This window comes from Pygocentrus nattereri, chromosome 9 (assembly GCF_015220715.1).
Source record: "Pygocentrus nattereri isolate fPygNat1 chromosome 9, fPygNat1.pri, whole genome shotgun sequence".
NCBI lineage: Eukaryota > Metazoa > Chordata > Actinopteri > Characiformes > Serrasalmidae > Pygocentrus > Pygocentrus nattereri.
This window is the reverse complement of record NC_051219.1, coordinates 25,953,000-25,975,574: the sequence shown is the minus strand read 5'-3', so window position 1 is coordinate 25,975,574 and position 22,575 is coordinate 25,953,000. Positions and strand designations below refer to the sequence as shown.

The window sequence follows — 22,575 nt, the reverse complement described above, 5'->3', positions numbered from 1 at the left end:
TGTAGAGTGTAGAATGGCATTCATTATTTTTATAATCTATACAGAAAAGGTTACTATGTAGAACCTTTTTGAAAATGGTTCTATAAAGCACCTAGAACCACTTCAAAAAGGTTCTATATGGAACAGTGTACAAATGCATTCACCAGCAATCTGAAGAACTATTTCACCATGCAAAGAACCCTTTAAGCAAATCAAACCATTCCCCTCAATGAAGAACCCTTCAAGAACCATCTCTTTTTAAGAGTGTACACTTTATTTGTAGGGTCACTATTTCTAATAAGAGTTATTTGGGACAGTATACCCACTTCTTCTTTGATGGTCAGCAATCTAACAGGCTTTAACAGTAAACATAACCACATTTGCAGTGCATCAGTTCCTATCTAAGGTCAGCTTTGAGTTCGTCTGCAGAAGCCAATCAGATACATACAGGAATACCTGGCTCTCCGGACGGTCCTGCTTCTCCCATCTCTCCTGAATCACCCTGATGGATGAAGGAGTAAAACATGCTATTACACATCATTTATAACAAATAGAGCTTCATTAATGAATTATATAAATATAAATAAGCACATTTTCCAGAACAGTCTGAGGTACAGTTTAGATCGAGAATACTGGAGCAGTGTTTCATAATGTAGTATCTTAAAAATGCTTGGAAGTACAAATAAGAAAATTTGCATATTTTTCCCAAACCTGTTTGAATATTCACAGGTGGAACCAATCAGGCACGTTCAGAGGTTGGGCTTGGATTATTTAGTGAAAATACATACAATTAAAATCAGCACTTAGAGTAGAGTTTAGTTGTGTAGTGATTCTATACTTCTTTTTATGTGACATTTCTATTTTCCTGGGTGTTGTATTTGTGATAATACCACTAAAAGAATCTTAAGTTGTGAGATATTTTATGCTCAAATGTGCAATATTAAATATTCTGTTACTGAGTCTACCGGACTGCAATATGCCTATTTCAGTTCCATCGAACGTCACTGCTGTTGATGTTGGCTAATATCAGCGTATTTTAAGCTTTCTGTAGATAAAAATGGTCACTTACAAGTGTTCCTTTGGCTCCTTTTGCACCAGCTTTTCCTTGCAAACCCTGAAAAATATATACAGTAACTCAAATGAGACAAAAACCATGAATGACCACCAAATTAAAAAATGTGTCAAAGCAATGTCTGATTACAGCTGTCACAATTACTCAAACTCAACTAGTCGAAAAAAAACCATAGGTTAACCCTAAGAACCGCATGGGGACACCAGCGCCCCCGCTGTGCATGTTTTATTGAAAAGACTGCCAGAAATCACTCATTTGTCATAGTGTTGGATTCTTGAGACTTCAGGGGAAAATATGAAGGCTTATTGATTAGAATATAAAAGAAGATTTTGCATCTTATGGTGAACTTTCAGTTGTTTTAACAAAACTAGGTTAAATAGCCTCATTAATATCACATACATTTTTATTGGTTTTCGGTTTGGTTAGCAATTATTTGCAGGAGCTCAGTGCTTTGTTTCCAGTAGCCAATGGGAATGACACAGCAGGATGTCCTCATTTTCAAAGTGCCTAATCCTGCAGAATATCATAGCGCCCCCTATAGGCCCCAATTAAAAGTGACTACCTTCTACTACCTACTATTTTCATTACCATGAAAAGTTTGTGTAGGTTGGAATTTATCTTATTTATTTATTTTTTGCAGATCTGTTGGCACTTATACCTGTTTCAAGAGATTTGACTCTTTATGTTCATATTTTTAAAAAATGACTTAAAAAAAAACATATTTCCTAATCTGTCTAATGAGTGTTTTAAGTGTTTTGTTGAAGTAGGTACTATTACACTTGCATTCTGGCCTTGGGACAAAATACATAATTAACATAAACTGTGTGCATCTTCTAAACTCTGTACAGCAATACTAACTAACATTCTCATTTATGTTGCTGAAAAATAACAACAATAATGTTATTGTGGTTGATGTCTGATGTTCCATCCAGTAAGATGTCAAATCAACATACGACCATAATGCGGAAACATTCAGAAGAATCTGGTCCCATTTACAGTCTTATTTGGACAATTTTAAATAACTGGTTTTTACTTTTTTTCAAGCTTTTAAATAAATGTATTTCTCTTTTATGTCTGTAGTGTTTTTGTTTGTTTATATGTAGATTTCTTCCTTTCACTATATGTCCTATTTACTTATTTACTCTTACCTAAAATACCTTACGAGGCCACTAGTGAAAATGCTTCTATTTTTCATTTCTTTATAATTTAATCAATTTTTAAAAAATTCCAAACAATATTATCAACATAACAATATGAGTTAAATAGTAAAATATATGAAATTTCACCATGAATTTCAAAATGTCTTAGTATTTGGTAGTGTGTCCTCCTTTTTGCTGTAATGACAGCATGTGTTCAAGCTGGACTCCACAAGATTGTGCAAAAGCTCCTTATGAGCAGATCAGATCCACCTGAGAGCCACCTGAACACGAGCTTCAGTAGAAGGACTAAAATACAGTCAGACCTTTGAAATTTGAATAGTAACACACACACTTAAAATTATGGTTCTTCAAGGGTTCTTTGTAAAGAAAATTCTTTAAATAGAACCTTAAACACTCAAAGACCCCTTTCCATGATTAAATGGCTCTTTGCATGGTGAAATTGTTCCTCAGATTGATGGAGAATGTGCTGTAGATGGTTTTATATAGAACCATTATGAAAAGGGTTTTATATAACACCAAAAATGGTTCCTCTATTGTAACAAGCCTGACATCATAACAATAGTAGAACCCTTTTTTATGCTATATAGAACCCTTTTCAAAAAATCTATAACACATCAATCTCGATCAATCTGAAGAACACTTTCACGATGCAAAGAAATCTTTAATCATGCAAAGGGCTTCTTTGAGTGTTCATGGTTCTATATATATTTCTTTACTCAAGAACCCTTAAAGAACTGTCATTGTGCGAAATAGTTCAATATTTTAATTGTCAAGACTTTGTTTTACATTTTTTCAACATTCTAAAAAATTGTTTATTTCCAAACAAATAAACAAACAAATTTTTAAAAATGTGGCCAGATTTTTGGACCCTGCTGTTCATGTCTCTGTAGGTGAAGCCCACCCCACCTCACCATTTGCCTGTGTAAAGCAAATGTGATGTTAAACCTGGACCCCACGTCTCCTTGCAATTTAAACATGTAATAAAAAGATTGTTTTGTTTTCACATCAATATCACTGCATCCCAGAGATGCAAATGCTTACATACTGAAGTGGATCCACTGTGAGCTTAAACAGGTCCATACCAAAATACGAACAGGAATTGCTTAAAAATGACCTTCTCAGTGATTCTGCAAATGATACAGTTCTTGTTCTGTTGTTCTATCAGAAACTCATATATAGGCAGATTTCTTCTTTATTAAAATCATCAAGCCCTACTTCCAGTACTTTACATTACATCATGGTGCACTAATTATAGTGGTATCTTATATGACTGGAAAGTGAGCTGAGCACTCACTGGCAAACCGTTAGGCCCTTTCTCTCCAGGCACACCAGGCGGTCCGGCGTCACCCTGGCAACAAGGAGAAAAAACGTTCTCACTATGGTAGGCGTACTGCTTTTGTCAGAGTTCGGTTAAAATTAAACTTGACTGATTTTGGAATTAAAAAACACTTACTTTCTCTCCATCCAGCCCGTGAGTGCCATCCTTACCGTCTCTGCCCGGGATGCCCTGGAAGAGAGAAAAGTGAGGTAATGTCATTTTACTGACATAAACATCGGAGTAATGTGATGGAATGATAATAATGATGCAACTAACTAATAAAGCAGTGAGCAGTTACAGTGGAACACAAGCCTGCTACTAAAGTTGCCATACTGTATACTTTCTGTTTTATGAAACTAGCTATTAAAGTGTTATACACATTTTTAATATTCATATTTAAAAATTCAGGCACTTTAATACAGAGTTATACAGAATTCCATTGATGTGTGCACTCCAGTTGGAATGACTGACTGCATACAATAACAGTGGCAAGCCATGAGAGGTCATATGTTACTGTGTTTTCATGGGTAAGGTGTGTTCTTGGGCACAATAGAGTTAAACCACTGTAATGCATGGCCTCAAGTTGCTTATTGCCTTTATGAAAAAACAACAATTAATGATCCTTCCACCAAGAAATGTATAGTATGGTGTTGTTCCCAGGATTGCTGAATGAGCAACTTTGTCACCTATCATTATATAATGCAGTCATTAACTTTTTTGCTCATACAATAATGAAAATATCATAATGAAACATTATTTAATGTAAACGCCTTTGCCTTATAAGTAGTTTTAGCTTGCCTAATTTCCATTTTAATCATAATGCTGATTTCCACTAGCATCTTAATGCGATTTCTTGGGTTGTGTTAGCATAAAGCTAGTAGTGCCACACATGTGTTTTCCCATTCTGGGTTTAATGCTGTTTAATGCAGATCTATCAAGAACAGTGCAAGACATTCAAGTAACAAAATATTTCCTGTTGTAAAGACTTGCAGGAGTGTTTTAGCCTGTTTAGCCTGCTATCATTTAGTCTATCCTCAGTTTTAACAAAGACCAGGAACATTACTGCAGAATTCAGTTGTTGTGAGGAGGTCACACTAAATTAATTATGAGTATGTTACAATGGCTTTGAACTCGCTCAGTCAGATTTCAAAGTGGGAGCTATTCATTTCATAAATAGTGATAATCACTTACAGGTTCGCCTTTGGGGCCTTGAGGTCCTGGCTGTCCCTTAGGGCCTATTTTCCCCTGTGGAAAAGAGATTATAGACCGTAAGCACATTAATCACTCAAAGCTGCCTAATCATTCACTGAAGTTACACTAAACACCAAAACATAAAATGAAAAAAACATAACTTCACACTCACAATCTCTCCTTTAGGTCCTTTAAAACCCTGTGGTCCTTTCTCTCCAGCATCGCCCTGGAATTATCAAATGATAGACACAGAGACCTTTTATTGTTGAGACTCAGAAGTCTCTGAGTGCATGTCAGTGGGCTGGATAATTAAACAAAAAAAAAACCACTTAAATGTAATTTGTTATGGTGAATAAGAAGAATGAAAGTGCTGAGAGAGGAGGTAAGTTTTAAGCTGAACTTTGAAGAAGGAAAGTGAGGGACAATCGCAAAGGGATTGCGGTAATGTGTTCCATAGTTTTGGGGCCATGATGCTGAAAGATCTGCCCCCATCAGTGACCAATCTAAACTTAGGGACAGGTAAATGATCTGTGTCAGAAGACCCAAGTGTTGGAGCAGGGCACTATGGGTGCAGGAGCTCAGCTAAATACGCCGGTGCTAGACCATGTAGAGATTTGTATGTGACACTTGATGGGTACTCAAGGGTTCTAATATAGAAAATGGTTCTATATAGATCCATGAAGACTCAAAAACCCTTTGCATGATTAAAGTGTTCTTCAGACTGATGGATATTGTGCTGTGAAGGGTAAAAAGGGTTCTTCGATTGTGGTGAGATCAAATTTGTAGAACTCTTTTTGGTGCTATACAGAACCCTTTTAAAAAAGGTTTTATACAGAATCATCTACAGCACATTCTTTATCAATCTGAAGAACAATGTACAATGCAAAGAACCCTTTAATCATGCAAAATAGTCTTTGAGTGTGCATGGTTCTATATATAACCATTTGATTTACTTAAGAACCATTGAAGAACCATCTTTCCTAAGATACAGCTTTTTTGGTAAAGCAAAGCAAAGCAAAAGCCCCAAATATTGTTTTTACATATATGTTCTTAATATGAAGTTTATTAGGCCAAAGAAATTGGCTTAGACTCAGTGATAGCTTCTGAATTTGACCCACTACCATGGTCAATCAGTGGTCAGTGAAAATGCAGCAGGTATCTTAAAAAAAGTACTGTTCTGAGATATAACTACATGAGTAGAACACTTTTCAAGCCAGCCAGACAGTGTGAATGAAACTAACTGTTACACAGTTAAGCAGTAGAACATGACAGGGAGTCTATTATTATACACTGTGTGCACAATTATTAGGCAAGTGAGTATTTAGACCATATTGTCATTTGTAGGCATATTTTCTAACTCCAAGCTGGATAAACTTGAATGCTTAATGGATTTAAGCAGAGCAAGTGATGTGTATCTGTGTAAAGAGGGAGGATGTGGCCTAAGGAGGTCAACACCCTATATCAAGGTGTGCATAATTATTAGGCAGCTTTTTTCTTTAGGCAAAATGGGCCAAAAAAGAGATTGAACTGACTCTGAAAAGTCAAAAATGACCAAAAGTCTCTCAGAGGGATGCAGAACTCTTGAAATTGCTAAGATATTGGGGCGAGATCACAGAACCATCAAACGTTTTGTTGCAAATAGTCAACAGGGTCGCAAGAAACGTGCTGAGAAAAAAAGATGCAAAATAACTGCCAAGGATTTGAGAAGAATCAAGCGTGAAGCTACCAGGAACCCATTATCTTCCAGTTCTGTCATATTCCAGAAGTGCAACCTAGCTGGAGTATCAAGAAGTACAAGATGCTCAGTGCTCAGAGACATGGCCAAGGTAAGGAAGGCTGAAACCCGACCACCACTGAACAAGACACATAAGCTGAAGTGTCTAGACTGGTCCAAGAAGAATCTGAAGACAGATTTTTCAAAGGTTTTATGGACTGATGAAATGAGAGTGACTCTTGATGGACCAGATGGATGGGCCCGTGGCTGGATCAGTAACGGGACAGAGCTCCACTTCGAGTCAGACGCCAGCAAGGTGGAGGTGGGGTACTGGTATGGGCTGGTATTATTAAAGATGAGCTGGTTGGACCTTTTCGGGTTGAAGATGGGCTCAAAATCAACTCCCAAGCCTACCGCCAGTTTTTAGAAGACACTTTCTTTAAGCAGTGGTACAGGAAGAATCTGCATTTTTCAAAAAGACAATGACTTTTATGCAGGACAGTGCTGCATCACATGCATCCAAGTACTCCTCTGCATGGCTCGCCAGTAAAGGCATTAAAGATGAAAAACTTATGACGTGGCCCCCTTCCTCACCTGACCTGAACCCAACTGAGAACTTGTGGCCAATTCTTAAACGGGAGATTTACAGTGAAGGAAAACAGTACACCTCTCTGAACAGGGTCTGAGAGGCTGTGGTTGCTGCTGCACAAAAAGTTGATCGTCAACAGATCAAGAAACTGACAGACTCCATGAATGGAAGGCTTATCACTGTTACTGAAAAGACGGGTGGCTGTACTGGTCACTAATTTTTTTCTATATGTCAGAAATGTTCATTGGAAAGCTTTGAGTTGTTTGTTTATAATTCTCACTTGAACAGATGAAAATAAAAAAGTGAGATGGGAAATGTGTGTTTTTCATTTAGCAGCGTAATAATTCTGCACCATTATAGTTGCCCAATAAATGTGCACATATAGATATTCTCCTAAGAAAGCCAAAACATCACTTTATTTTTCTTAAACATTCATGTTTGAGGTTTATTAACATTTTGGATTAACTGAGAGCACTGTAGTTGGTCATTAATAAAAATAATCCTCAAAAATAAGACTTGCTTAATAATTGAGCACACAGTGTAGATGACAGTATGGCTGAGATTCGATCAAAAGAACAAGACAAGTAAAAGAAGATTGTTTTACATAAACAATGTTGTGTAAAAGTCTGTGCACCCCTGGTCAAATCATGTTTTGTTGACTTCCTCAGTGAAAAAAAGTGAACTTGGCTTCTATTTATTTGCATGCACCCAAACTTTTGCACAGGCCAATTTTTTGTTATATTTTTTGCCCCTTCTGAATAAAACTGTTTTTAATGTCCTCAATTTGTTCTGCCAAAAAAGTAGTTCCAGCAGTTACCAGCAGAGTGATCATTGTTGATGCCAGTGATTAGCGGAATAACACAGATGTGGTGTTATCAGATATAACAACATGGGTAGAACACTTTTCAACCAATATGACTGTATGGGCGGAGCTAGCTATTGCATAACTGTGTGGAGCATTTTAAAGCATAATTAACTTTGCAGATGACAGTGCTGATGTGGGGAGGGCTCAGATCCAGCATGCTGTAGTGAATGTGGCTGTGGAGATACTCACTGTTTTCCCGATCACACCAGCAGTTCCAGGCTTTCCTCTGAAACCCGGCAAACCCTGCAGAGATGGAGTGTCATGGATAGACACATGAAGAAATTTGGGCTGAATCATCATTACACTGATTTAGACTCTCATTCATTTTTGTACAGGTTTATTCTCGATATCATATCAAAACCTTCTCACCCTCAGATGTTTTATGCAAGTAATAACTGTCCTTTAAACAAGTGTTTTGAAGGTCAAAATGAAAATGTAAGATTTCAAAGTATGTTTTTCTCTTAAAAATGTAACATGTTCAATTTCAGTCTAACTCAAGTAAAGCACAAATCGTCCAAAATAAGACTTAAGTATAGTATTTTCCACCCTGCTCAAAGCTTTTTCTTCAATACCTTTATATTATTACAATACGTACAATACAATACGTTTATATTAAACGCACATTAAATGTAACACTGTCCTCCTTAAAAGTTACCATTTCAGAGATAGAAGGTTTCGTTACAGCAGTGAGAAAAATGTAGTTATAACCACATCCAGTCATTTATAAAGTCTGTATTGGTATGACTGTAAGATGAAAAAATGTTTTAAAATGCTCACTCTGTCTCCACCCGACCCCACTGGACCCTGAAGTCCTCTCAAACCTCGAGGGCCCTGAAAAACAATCAGTCACTTCAATGCCACATCTCCAAAATAATCCAGATTAGACAGATCCTTAAAATGAGCTCTCACTTCCTGCTACTCTTGACATTATATCTCCTGTTATGTGTTTAGAAAGACCCTGAATCAGAGAGTGCTAATTACACAAGAACATATAACAAATACATTACATAAAATCACATATAAACTCTCTCCTTGTTACTGCTGGCTGATTTCTGATATACTTGGAATGAACAACTGAAAAGTCTAATTTCTGGACCTGCCTCTGAGAATGACACACATACTGCATGCATAAAGGGTGTCTGTATATATATATGCACATGTATATAAGTATATATGTACATATATAGATAGATATATATGTATATTGTACATATGCATATATACCATATACAGTGCCACTTTATGAACTGAATTGATATTAAATACATAACATAATGCCTGTGCTACCACCTCAAATTTTCAGGGCAATTAACACAGCTCCATTTAAGTGGAGTTATGTGGGAGTTCAGACACCCCCTCCAAAAACGTTTCAGACCCTGACACTCATTTCCTTGAGAAAAGACACAGCAAATGAAATTAGCATTACTGACAGAGCAGATCACTCACCTGTAGACCCACTGTTCCTGGGATACCAGGGGGGCCAGGGGGGCCTTGATCACCCTGTAAGGAAGATTCACGTAATAACTTAGAGATAACAAAAAAAGAACTGCTGCACAAAAGTTAAAGTAAGTTACTGGCGCTGTAAATACTGTAAATACACAGAACTGCATTGTAAGACATCTTGTACAGTAACTTTACTATAATGTAGCATTAAAATCACAGTAACATACATCAACTTTGTGTAGTCAATCATATCATAAAATGAGCCAACTGCAACTATTCTATGTGCCATTTAAAGACATATTACACTGACACTATACTATTGTACTGCTGATCCAGCTAGTGCAGCTTATACACTGCAATAATGTGTTTAATAATGTTATTTTTCACTAACTTTATATTCTACCATCTTAAAATGAAGGCATTTTTGTTCATTTCATATTTTATTCTTTCCAGCGGTCATCATTTTAACACTATATGTTTGGTCAGTAGGAGGCACAGTGCACTCACTGCTCCACCTCAATCTCCGCCTACAAGCACAAACATTGGCTCACAAGCTGCTAAATGCTGTCATCTTATTGGCTTCTTACTGAAACATCTGCATGGATTAGGGTGTGCTTCATGAAAATTATATGCAAATGAGGTGCTGATAGACCTGATTTCATGCACTGAAGCTGAGTCACTGTTTACACTCAAATCTCTACTTGTTTCCACAATGTACGAAAGTTTCATGAATCAAACACAAGTTTGTATGTCATTATAGGCATGTCAAAGAGGAGGAATGTCATTAAATCCGTGGTCATTTTTACACAGTTTGGATGAACAAAGGCCTGTATATTCACCATACAATACAACTACCTACTGTGATTTCAGAAAACAGGTTGCAAGTTGTTGCATATTGTATATTGCAAAATTACAGTATTTTACAGCGTTTATAGTGCACGTCAAAATACAATGCCTACATTAAACTAACAACTAGACATAAAAAACATCACAATATGTTTCAGAGCATATCATTGGCCTTGATATTGGTCAGCTGCTTGTTTTATTATAAACAAATTGAGAAGATGTTCCAGTTTGTGTAGCTGTACAATGTTTTGCTTTACTGTTAGGAAATCCAGGTATGAATCCAGACTAAGTTTTAAATGTAAAAATGTGTTTTACACGCCTTTCAACTTGTTAAATCTCAGAAACTAAATATACAGGCATGCATGGTGTAAAAAGTCATCATACTACATTGATTATTAAAAATTGATACGTTTACTGAAAATCACGTACCATGTAATATTAACTTGTATTAATTCAGAAAGATTTCAGAACGGTCTCTACACACGGTGGAAATGTGACAGAACAGACTATAGGAGATTATGAAATCAAGAGCCACAAAATTCACTGTGTAATAATGATAATAATAGTAATACAAAACAATATTATACATCATGTATAATACAATAAATGATATATAAAAGCAGAGGAAGCGCTTTACAGCAGTACAATAATGACGCACAAATGAAACTAAAACATTCGCATTTCAACAAATTTTCTACTCCTGCTGGCACTGAATTAGCACTGTAACAAACTGGCTATTTTCAGGCTATTTTTAGGTCAGTAAATAATAATATTACTACTTCTACTACTACTAATAATATAACCTTATTTATAGAGCACCTTTCATACAAGTAGCAACTAAAACTGATAGAAAAAAATGGCTGATAGAAAAAAAAATTTCATTTTAATTTTCATTTCTATTATAGTTTAGTAACAGCAATATAAGCAGAAAAAAATCTAAGAAAGTTAAGACTATTCATTTAAATATTAATTCATAATTTTATGAAGTAACAACATAGACGAAATTAAAGGGATAGCTTCAAAAAGAGACAGAGTTGAAGAGCTGCATTTTCAGATGTTTATTAAAAGTGAGCTTTGAGCTTCACTGTCTAATAAAAGCTGAACTGAGCTCCACAGTTTAGAAGCAGAATAACAGAAAGAATCTCTCCATGTTTATGGAAGGTGTTTCAGAAGGTCAGTATCTGCAGATTTAAGATCATAAACAGACAAACATTCAGGAGCTTTAAGGTCATTTAGAGCTTTAAAAATCAGCAGCAGCTGGGTCTCCTAAAAGACCCAGGCAGTCAGTGCAGTGTGTAAACACGGCTGATGTGAGCTCTCTGTGTTGTGAGCATCCGTAATGCTGTAAATGTAATGTTAGGTTACATGTTAGAAAATAATCTGACTATGTCACTCAACTCATTTGCATAAAGTTTATCCAGAAGGAGAGAGTGTACATCAGTGGTTTGATATGATTTATGTGAGCTTTATTGTCGTCTATCGCCACAGTATGGCACTTCATGAAATACGCACTTTTCACAATTGTCGAACAAAATTAAAAAGAAATGGCAAATAATTCTGCATGTTTAAGTCACGTAGATACTAACACTTCAAATTTTTGCACCCCAATTTAAAACATTGGTTGCACCCATCAACGCTTAAAATCTATAAAATATCCTGTTGAAAAAAAAAAAAAAATCACAAATCTGCCAGTCGCTCTTGACAACCATTAACACAAAAGTGTTTAATGGACAGAACTTAAGCTAGTGATGTATCAGCTGGCACCTAAACAGAAATGTTCCACTCAGGATCATATAAATGGTGACAGAAATGGGAAATACACACATGGTTAGCATCTAGAATATAATGTTTTAAAATTCTATCAGTTTGGATATTTTATTAAACAAGGAAACTTTTATCTCTCTAAAAAATAATTCTTCTATGATTTAATTCTCACTGATGAATTCTTACAGGAATGTAATCGTCATATTAGGTGATTAATCAGTTGTGATCGATTATAAGGTCCATATTATAATTGTATTCTGGTGTGCTTTTATGTCCCAAAAACAGTCAAGGTCATTTTTCAGTCTCACTTTATGCCTTAGAAAAAAGCACTCAGAAATTAAACTGCTAAACTGCTATAGGCTGAACAGGTGGATATTTGCATCAATAAATTCAAAACAGGCAACTTAGTATTCATATATGGACTTTATGGATGGGAGTGAACTGTACCTTTTGAAATTTTTGGAAACAATGTTTATATATTACTTTTTCATTTCACAAAAGTTATTAAAATGACTTTTTCTGACATATGAGCCCTTTAACTGGTTACAAAAGTAACGATAATTTGCAGGCTTGGTATTGTTACATGTTACATTATTCATTTTGCCCATGCCTACCTTACAGACTTAATGAGAATTTCCTTTACAATATGATCTTACCTTCTCACCATCTTTCCCAGCTTCCCCTTTGTCTCCTTTGTGACCTGTGTGCCCCTAAAAGGACAGATAAGCAAAGAGATTAAAAAGACACATGGCAGAGCTTTATAGCTGAAGTGAATGTAACAATGTTGGTGTCAGAAGTGGAGCCACCGAAGTACCTTAAAACCGGGCATTCCGGGTGGTCCCGGGGGTCCTGGTGGACAGATTGCAGGGCACTGCAAAGAACCAGCAATAAAAAACATGCTGTCATTTTATATAAACTGTTTTTCACTCGCAGCTCACTGAAACAAGCAGAGACACTGTGTGGAAGGTGCAGGTTCTTAACTCTCATTTGTGAATGTAAGTAGAGGAGGAGATATTTTATTATGACTTTAATTTAATAAAGGTCTATATAACAGTAATAATACTATCAGTATTATTATTATATCACTAATAATAATAACAGTCTTGTTCTTGTCATCAAAACAAACTCAAACCATCCATATGGAAGTTAAAGTGCATGATTAAGTACATAACTAATAATAAAATGCCACTTAGACTGTATTTCATATTGTATTTCAAATTGTACGATCTCTAAGAATAAACATTGCAGAGTGTAGTAGTGTTGATGCTGAGCATCTGCTTCTTTTATTACAAACAGATTGAGAAGATGTTCCAGTTGGTTTTGCTTTACTGTTGGGAAATCCAGGTATGAATCCAGACTAAGTTTTAAATGTACCAATGTGTGGCTTATTGAGGAGATCCAGGCTTTTCTAGCATTATTCAGTGATGTTCCTCATCTAATGGTTTCCTCTTTGGTACTGTGGTTTATCATCATTCATTCAAACCACCATTTGGAAATGACATGACATGTCTAGCTGAGTTGATGTGGCCTGCACACTTTTACAGTTTAACCGTTAAATTATCAACAAGTGTCCAAAAAACGTCTCTGAGAACTTACCAACACTTCTCCATTGCCCTCAGGGAGAGCCCCAGGAAGTCCCTAAATACATAATCAAGACAAAATAAAGCAGCATTATACAAAAAAATCCAACTGTTTCTCTTCTTGCTCGTTATTTGAACTCATCTAAAGGTGCAGCACAAAGAGCCCATAGGTTCCTTCTCTATCCATTGTTTTCTTCCACTGTGAGCTTTCTTGTTCGTAGAGATTACATTACTCAGCAGTCATTCTGATCCATTCTGATATTCTTGTGTCTCTGAATTAAAGCTGTTTGAAAACAATCTACTCTACTATAAGATCTGATCATTATGAGTCTGTCTTTGCAGTCATACTCCCCCAGGCAATTTACACATTTGGTTGGTTTTCTGAATGAAAATAACACATCCTCTACATAGAACACACTTAAATATGGCATTTTTTTCTGCAAATTGTGGGCAATTATATGCTGAATTTAAAGCTACACTATGTACGTTTTGGAGCTTTAGAAACCTCTACAGTGGAAATTTTGTAAGGTGAAGTGTGTCGTAGACCTCTTCCTGAGCGAATGAATCAGATGATTGCAATCATATTGAAATTGAAAGAGACATAATCAAACTGGATGTGAGGATGTGAGTGAATTATCTATTATTGCCATCATATCTTCATCAGTATAATGTTGATTTTGCATTTGAGACCTAAATATTGAGCTAGACCTTCTTTTCCAGTCTACGTTAATGTGTAAAGACGTATGGCGTAGTCCGAAAAACTCCCAACCCAACATATATGACTTTTAAAGGATTATTTCAGGCTTTACAGGGTGACTTGCAGCAGCACATGCTCACCATATTTTAGCCTGTTTTTATTCTCTTGACTTTCAATAACATTTTGTAGTGCTGCTTTAATGCAGCACATTGGAAAAAAATAAAATGTAAGATATGAATTGTGCCATAAAATTTGGTCTATGCAGAAGTTCTATTACATTATTTATATTCTGTAAATTCAGCAGCTGAACAGTAACAGTGTACTAAAATGTGTACAAGTGTGCCTCTGTAGAGGATGTGTTCACTTATTTAGAAAATCAACAAAAGCATGGAATTTGACCAGGGGTGTCCAAAATTCTGCATATAACTGCACATCCAAAAGCAAGATTTGGTTTGTTTTTTGAATAGCATTATATTGCTCAGTGTTACAGTGCTCAACTTGGAGCCGTGGGGCCAAAAAGTCTGAGACCACGTGAATTTCTTTCATTTAAACCTAGAAATAAATGACAAAGTTTTAGAATTTTGAAAAAGGTAAAACAAAGAAAGGTTATGACAATTAAAATGAAGATTTTTATGATTTGGCACATTTTCGAGGTCACTACTCTGATCAGTTGTGCCAGCTTGAGTGCGCGCAGAAGGGTGACAAACACTAAAAACTACTGTTGTACATACTGTTCACTCAGACTATTATGGTGATTATATTGTTTGTAATGAAAAACTTTGAATTAAATTAGAGAAGAGTGCTAAACAGTGTTTTCAACAGAGCTCTCAGACTTTTGGACCCCAGTTTATAAAATTCTTTTCTTTTCATCAGTGTGAATTTAACAGACCCTGCTGTCCTTAAGTGACATGTGCAGTACTTACAGGTGGTCCATCTGGACCTGGAAGACCAGGAAGTCCTGGAAGACCCTCAGGTCCCTGGAACGAAGCAAACAAAAACACTTTAGGCAAGTTTATCTGTATAGTACCTTTAATACACTGTGGCCATTCAAAGTGCTTCACAAATGAGAAAATACAAAGAGAATTCACAAAGATAAATTACAATTACAAAGATAAACTGCTGTGAGTGGCTTCTGAAGGTGCTATTCTACAAGCTCTGTCAATAAAATCTACTAAATAATACAAATATTCCTGTCCTATGCTGTATATATATTAATTGATATAAAGGTTGAAAGAAACTGGAAGAAACTGAATGTTTAGGTGATGCTGGGTTACGTACTAATATATCTGAATTTTATTCATTTTAATGCAGAATTTTTAAATCTGCAGGGATTGAGCCTGAGGATAACATTGTAATGAAGCAAAATAAATAAATAAATAAAATGCTTCCATATGCAACCTTATACATCACATTCTTTATCAATCTGAAGAACCATTTCACCATGCAAAGAGCCATTTAAGCATGGCATGGTTCTATGTAAAACTCATGTTTCCTTATAGAACCATTCCCTTTACTAAAGAACGCGTGGAGAACATTTTTTAAGTGTGACGTGCACTCATGTCCTCATCTTAATGCTTATGCACTAGAGAAGCAGCCCGAATGTGCTTTGTTATACTTTATACTGTGTATGTATATTGACAATAAAGTTGAATTTAATTGAAAATCATATACAAGATACAAGCGCTATTACACTCTAAACTGGGATGGTGATTTCAGCTATAAATCACTGCAAGGCGTGAAACCGCCATCTGATGTATTTCCACCTGGAAATCAAGACAAAATTACAGCCCCGCTGTGTGGCTCTGACTGAATAGGCTGAAATCAGGCCAACTTTTCCTGATCAGAAGAACCTTCAGATGGGATGTTCATCTCAATCACTGAGCATTGCGCTACATAAAGTAGATCTGCTTTGTCAAAGGCAGCCTATATAAACATACCACAAATATTCACAGCTAATTTGGAAAAAGAGATTAAAAAAGATAAAAAGGGCACTGTATTGAAATCCCCATATAATATTTGTGTGGTTTTACATACCAACAAATTGACTTTTTCACAAGCACATTCCACCTCTTTTTATTGGAAAAATGTCGGCTATGTAATACATTGGTGTATCTGTGTTGTTGCTCATTCGTTATACTCCTTATAACTTCAGTGAGAGTGGCTAAGCTGCTGTAGGCTGAATAGGCGGACATATGTAAATATGTTGGTTTTTGTGACATCATAAAATTGATTTGGCAGCTTAATTTCCATATGTGGACTGTGTGATGTTTTATATTTTGAAATTTTATTCATGTTTACATGCTACAACAAACTTTTATTTAAACAAAGTAAGGAAAATGCAATTTCCCCATTATATGGGTCCCTATATCATAATTGAGCATCAGTCTGAACACACTACACATTAGTTTGTATATGCTGACACTACTTTTAATTGAATGGAAATGTGTGACAAATGTTCATAGAATGTTTGATTTCTGCACCTGGTCATAATCATTAGTATATTCCCAACTGATGACATAAAGATCAAGATTAAAAGCATTGCATAAGTGCTTCATCTTCGCCAAAAAGGGTTCTACAGCACGTTCTCCATCAATCTGAAGAACACTGTAATGATGCAAAGAACCATTTAATCATACAAAGGGTTCTTTGTGTTCATGGTTCTACACAGAACCATTTCCTTTACTAAAGAACCTTTGAAGAACCTCTCTTTTAAGTGTGCACCTCACTAAATTCTCTCGCTACACTGACAAATGTCTGTTTCAAGCATTATTTTTTTTAAAAAGCTAAACGATCTGCCTTCACCTAATAAAATGACTGAAGTAAAATAACATCTAGAAACAAGTTAAATAATGTTGTAATATTAGAATATATACTACCAAAATGAGCAATATTTGATTTAAAACGATTTCGCTTGCCAAGATGTCATTTTTTACAACGTAGACTTTGTGTCACTTTGGAACACAAAACCTCAACCAATTAAAAATGTGCATCCAGGAGGCACCATTCCTGTCTAGAGCCCCAGTATTACTTAATCCAACTGTTGTCGTTTGCTTGCTTAGGACTTGTCTAACTCATCTACAAGTGGATCACAAGGTCCATGCCATTAGTTTAAATGTGCCACTTAAGACAACATTGTTGATATTGTAGACTATAATAAAACTGCAGCTCCTGCTGTTTGAAAGTTGCACTCTTTAAATTGTGATTTTGTATATAATTATATTATGTAAACGATTAGTCTGTCAGCCATTCAGAGGAGAGCGTTTTCTGTCCTGATTTCTCAGTTGAATTTACTAGCCTAAAGCTATTGTACTGAAGTAATGTACTGCTATGCAATGTGTTTAGTGCTGTGTTATATTTAGTACTGCTATACATTAAAGATCTTCATAGAATTATTCTGGACCCTGATCTGGAAGGACCTTTTGATAAGATCTTTAACCAGGTTGGTAACATGTTTGGAGATCTGTTTTTCAGGGTCTTACAGCATTGCTTCCTAATGTATTTCCCTTTACAGCACCAGTAATAATAGCTATTGGCATTTATTTTGGCCTCAGATTACTCTGGTGCTTAATGACTAAACCACAGCAGCATAGATGTTTCTTACAAACATGGAAACACTTCATTTCCTCAATTGCCTGTATGCGGATTGAGGAAAGAAGCCTGTCTTATGATGTGCAGAAAGAGGGAATACTGGCCATATTTCACTGTAACAGCAAGGAATAGATTAAACTTGCGAGAACATACATTTTATAGTATGTTCTAAGGGGAGAATGAAGGAATGTACTGCTGTGTAATGTGTTTACTGCTCCATTATGCTGATGTTATTATATGCCGTATTGTTCATATTGTACCATGTATGTGAGGTGATTGTACCTAGAACATTCTGTTCTGCATATGTCTGGTCATGTCTGTCACACCTGTTATGTCATATATAGGCTGGGTCTAATCTTGGCATCAGTCTGGCCTACATAATTGTGTCCGTCCACTGTTTAACGGGCTGGCTAAAGGTCTGGTAGCTGCATGAAAACAATAAAAATTCAATCCCGTGGACATAAGGCTGCTCCCTGTTTTTTGGCAGACTTGGACTATTCAGTATCTGGCATTAAGTTAGTTTTTGAAATGAGATTTCTGTTTAACACCTTTTCCTCTTTTAGTTAATGGCAACTGGTCTTGGCTGCTCCTACGAAAATGCACATGAGAGTAAAACTCACCATGGGTCCCTGAGGTCCTGGTCCACCTGGCAGTCCATTTGCTCCGGAAAGCCCCTGATATAGTGAACACGTACACACATACACTCACAGCCTTGTCCTGTATAACTACATCAACCATCTTTCCGTACTAAAGCATCATAATAATTGACAGGATACCTGATATTAATTAATGAATCAATACATTGATCAGTGATGGTGATTAATAAGTAGTACTCACAGCTGCTCCTGTTCTCCCTCTACCCTAAGAAACACATGCAGAGGCTTATTATGTTTCTTATGCAGAAATTATGAATATCAGACCATAAAATAAAAACAAATATAAAATATACACACTGTGCAAACATCAGAGACCCTTCATTTATTTACTTTCTAGTCAAGTGAAGTTCAGTCTTAGGAGCTGGTTGATCACTTCCAGATGTAATCAAACACATTCAGTGATGTTGAGGTCTGGACTCTGGGGTGGTCAGTCCATTGTTCAGCTTCTGTGTTTGATGTGTCCGTCTCCTTTTCTCAGTGAGGTTCTTCTTGACCGCTACGCATCCTTTCAGACCCATAGCGCTGAGTTGTCTACTCACAGTGGAAGGATGGACAGAAACACCTGTGGATGTTTTCAGATCTGAAGCAGCTTGATTTTCTCCTCTCTCTCAAAGATGAACACTTTAAGTGCTGTTTATCTGATGGGGCAGTTTTGGTGTCTACCAGGTCTTCCAGGTGGTTGTTAGAAGCCACTTTTTCTCTGTAGCTTTTAATCAGTTTTTGAAGTTTTAGAAACTTTCTGTTCTTGCTACGTATTTTATTTTGTCTTTCTCCTTCATGATACAAGTAGATCTTATCATTTAAAAATCTTATTCCTTACATCTCCTGAAAATCTTGACTGGAAAGTGAAGAAAGGGTGGTCTCTGACTTTTGCATAGTACCATGATTGTTCTTGCAGGGTTGTGATAATTAAGCTACTTACAGGAGGTCCAGGTGGTCCAGGAGGTCCTGAATCACCCTGCAAAAGTACAAAAAATGTTAAAATTTCCAACAGATACAGAAACTTGTACATTTTATAAAGTCATGCATTAAACATTAGAGCTAAAGTGAGATGAAGCAGAACTGTAAATTCCTAGAAAACACAGCTGTTTACTGCTCCCGCTGTTTGTTTCCCATAGAGAAATCGAGTAATGTGGGAGATGTTCTGAAACGCTAATATGTTGAACGCAGTGTAAAAGGCTGGGAGAGTCGGATTTCACCCTTTCATCAGCTTCATGGTGGGAAAACGTAAACAAAAATCAAAGTTTCATCGAAGTATTTGATGCATTGACATTAATGCTGTGCTGACGGCCCTCAGCTGTGTTTGGACTGACTGTGTGGTGATGAAAGAGAGAAAACGATTGCAATTTACATCTGAGTGTGACCATAACCCCATGCTAACTTTCAGCCTGTGTACACTACATGTTTTCTTAGTGGGGTGAGAGAAGGAGATTTCATGCCTTCGTTTTCTTTGAACACTGTAAAGAGAGCTACAGGGAATTTACTTGATTCAGATATGTACATTATTTACACTCATAAAATATATAACATTAACAAACTTCTTTCTGTTTATTTACTTTTCACAACAGTAGTGTTGATGTGATATATTTATGTGGAAATGATTTACACTTTAGAATCAGCTAAATTCATTGCAGCTTTTTTCAGTGTGGTTGGACCAGGCCTTTCACTCCCATGAATTGGGGGCTACAACCCAGCAGTAAGCAAAACTATGAAATGTTTGTTAAGCATCAACTTCAGAACAAGAAAAAACAACACTCTAAAGTGTCTTTGAATAAAAAACAAACAAACAAAAAAAACATACACACAAAAAACACAAAAAACAAAAAAAACAATGAAGTTCAACATAACTTTAATAAGCCCAGTAATGCCCTTAACAAGCCACATTCAGAGTTTGATAGCTCTCTGTAGGGGTTATATTTATGAGATGTGATATAGTCTGCATGGTTCATGCTTCCACGTCATATGGTGATTGTGTTGGAGGAGCTTTAATGATCATAGTAATTGTGGGTCAAATTGATTTTGAGTTTTCACTGAATTTAATTTAACCTAAAAATGTATTTAATTTAACATTTTTGTCAAGTTCATTTTTATCTGTGTTATTTGGTTAATTTATCAATAAGATTTCAACATCTAAAGTACATTTTGGGGTCTAGACCCTTTGTGCCCCATGATGCCACCACTGGTCTGAATGACTCTGGGCCAGATTTACTGAGCATAGTGTAGTCTGATGAGAAGCCCAGCTGAGCTACTATGGGTAAAATATCATATCACTAAATATTTTAGCAGTTATCACTCCACTTACAATGTAGTCCAGAGAATATAAACTATATAATCTATATATAAATATATGAACTACTCAAACACTGTACTAACCTACAGGAGGCTAATAACATCACACAGTGTGAGTGAGTGTTTCATTAGGATAAATTGGCCACAGAACTGTAGTGATTAATTTTGTTCCGATTTTCTATCCAGCATTTAATACTATGAATGCCACTGTGAACATGTGAGTGAACATGCCAAATGCTAACAGCCGATTCTGTTACATCAGTGCCTGTGCTGGCTAGCATTATGCCTGAGACATTATAAAGGAGGAGCAGACTGTTCACTGGTTTGAAAATGAATCAGGAAGGTCTTAACCCTCAATGACGTACAATTTAGGTGCAAAGTACCACCTTTCTAATAAAACAATCTAATCATCTTACTGGTAAAGCCACAAGCAGAAAAGGCCTACAAACTATTAACCCACTGTGGGCTGAGGGCATTTTCTCTATTTTGCATCTCTTAAATCCTCTTCATGTAACATGATACTCATATGTTTCATATCAAAATGCTCCGTTATCTTCATCGCTACTTTCCAAAACCGCTGCAGCAACTTCAGCAGCTGTAAACTCTCTGCACGCCATTTCACACGTGTCTCTGATGTGGACCGAATAAAGAATGAAGGGTTTTTGGCACAATGGGTCAGTCATTAGTGATTTCCTGAATGTCCATTGGTCAGTTTCACACAGAATGCAGATGGACACACGAATCCACCAGTTCCACATGGTGAAAGTCAGATGACGTGTATCTCACTCCCTCTTCATAGCCTCATATCTCTGGATGTGAGTCACATATGACCTTGTGATAAGATGGAATGGAAAGGGTGAACAGAAACATTCAGGAAATGTTTGAACTGTATTTCTGTGCTGGACTATCACAAAGAGAGAGAGAGAGAGATACAGAAACATCAAATTTGACACACGGGCAAATGGCTGTGGCATTACTGGCGATCAAATTTATGATCCCCTGATAATAGGACCAACAACTAGACAGCTGCGCCACTTATTGGCCTTAAAAATCGGAATTTTTAAAAATCTGAAATAAGAGAATAAACAAAAAGCAGCCAGCAAGCCACCTGACACTAGGGTGGCTGAAGTTACATAGCTTATATGGCTAGCTTGTCTAGCTAACAGCATCAGCATGATGATGTAGCAACAAACAGGTGCATATCTATTGCCTAATACAAACTTTACTCTTGCCACTATGTATTCTGGTAGGTAACATCCTCCTGACATCTGTTAAAGCCACATTCATCCATCAGACTGCCAGATAGTGAAGTGTGATTTATCATTGCAGAGAACACGTTTCCACTGCTCCAGAATTGCAGTGTGCTTTATACCACTCCAGCCAATGTGTGGCATTGTGCAAAGTGAGCTTAGGCTTGTGTGCAGCTGTCCATTGTCATCCAATTTATGAAGCTCCAGACACACCGTTCTTATTCAATTGTCGCTTCCAGAGGCAGTTTGGAACTGTGTATTGAGTGATGCACCAGAGGATAGGTGCTGAATTTTTATGTGCTCTGCACTTTAGCACTTTGCAGCCCCACTTTGTTTGCATGGCTGGGCTGTTGCAGCTTCTAACCACTTCCATTTTACAATAATAGCACTTACAGTTAACTGGGGCAGATCTAGCAGGGCAGATGTTTCAAAAAATTGATTTGTGGCAAACATGGCATCCTATGACAAAGATACATTTAGAGTCACGCACCTGTTAACGGTGAACACACCTGAACTCAATAATTAGGATGGGTGTTGACATATATGGTTGGCCATATAGTGTACACACACTCAA

At 36.5% G+C, this 22,575-nt stretch overlaps 1 protein-coding gene across 1 annotated transcript in view; it reads right to left on the bottom strand.

The window, feature by feature from the left end:
- Positions 1-22,575, bottom strand: part of col9a3 (collagen, type IX, alpha 3) — a 47,461-nt gene that overhangs the window by 15,692 nt on the left and 9,194 nt on the right. Inside the window, exons 6-21 of the mRNA XM_017698184.2 lie at positions 19,385-19,420; positions 18,644-18,667; positions 18,427-18,480; positions 15,142-15,195; positions 13,538-13,579; positions 12,756-12,812; positions 12,598-12,651; positions 9,335-9,388; positions 8,666-8,719; positions 8,078-8,131; positions 4,893-4,946; positions 4,721-4,774; positions 3,665-3,718; positions 3,506-3,559; positions 1,049-1,093; positions 428-481 (exon numbers count right to left, since the gene is read on the bottom strand). Coding sequence (XP_017553673.1) covers positions 428-481; positions 1,049-1,093; positions 3,506-3,559; positions 3,665-3,718; positions 4,721-4,774; positions 4,893-4,946; positions 8,078-8,131; positions 8,666-8,719; positions 9,335-9,388; positions 12,598-12,651; positions 12,756-12,812; positions 13,538-13,579; positions 15,142-15,195; positions 18,427-18,480; positions 18,644-18,667; positions 19,385-19,420 — 798 coding nt within the window. The remainder of the gene's footprint in view (positions 1-427; positions 482-1,048; positions 1,094-3,505; positions 3,560-3,664; positions 3,719-4,720; positions 4,775-4,892; positions 4,947-8,077; positions 8,132-8,665; positions 8,720-9,334; positions 9,389-12,597; positions 12,652-12,755; positions 12,813-13,537; positions 13,580-15,141; positions 15,196-18,426; positions 18,481-18,643; positions 18,668-19,384; positions 19,421-22,575) is intronic.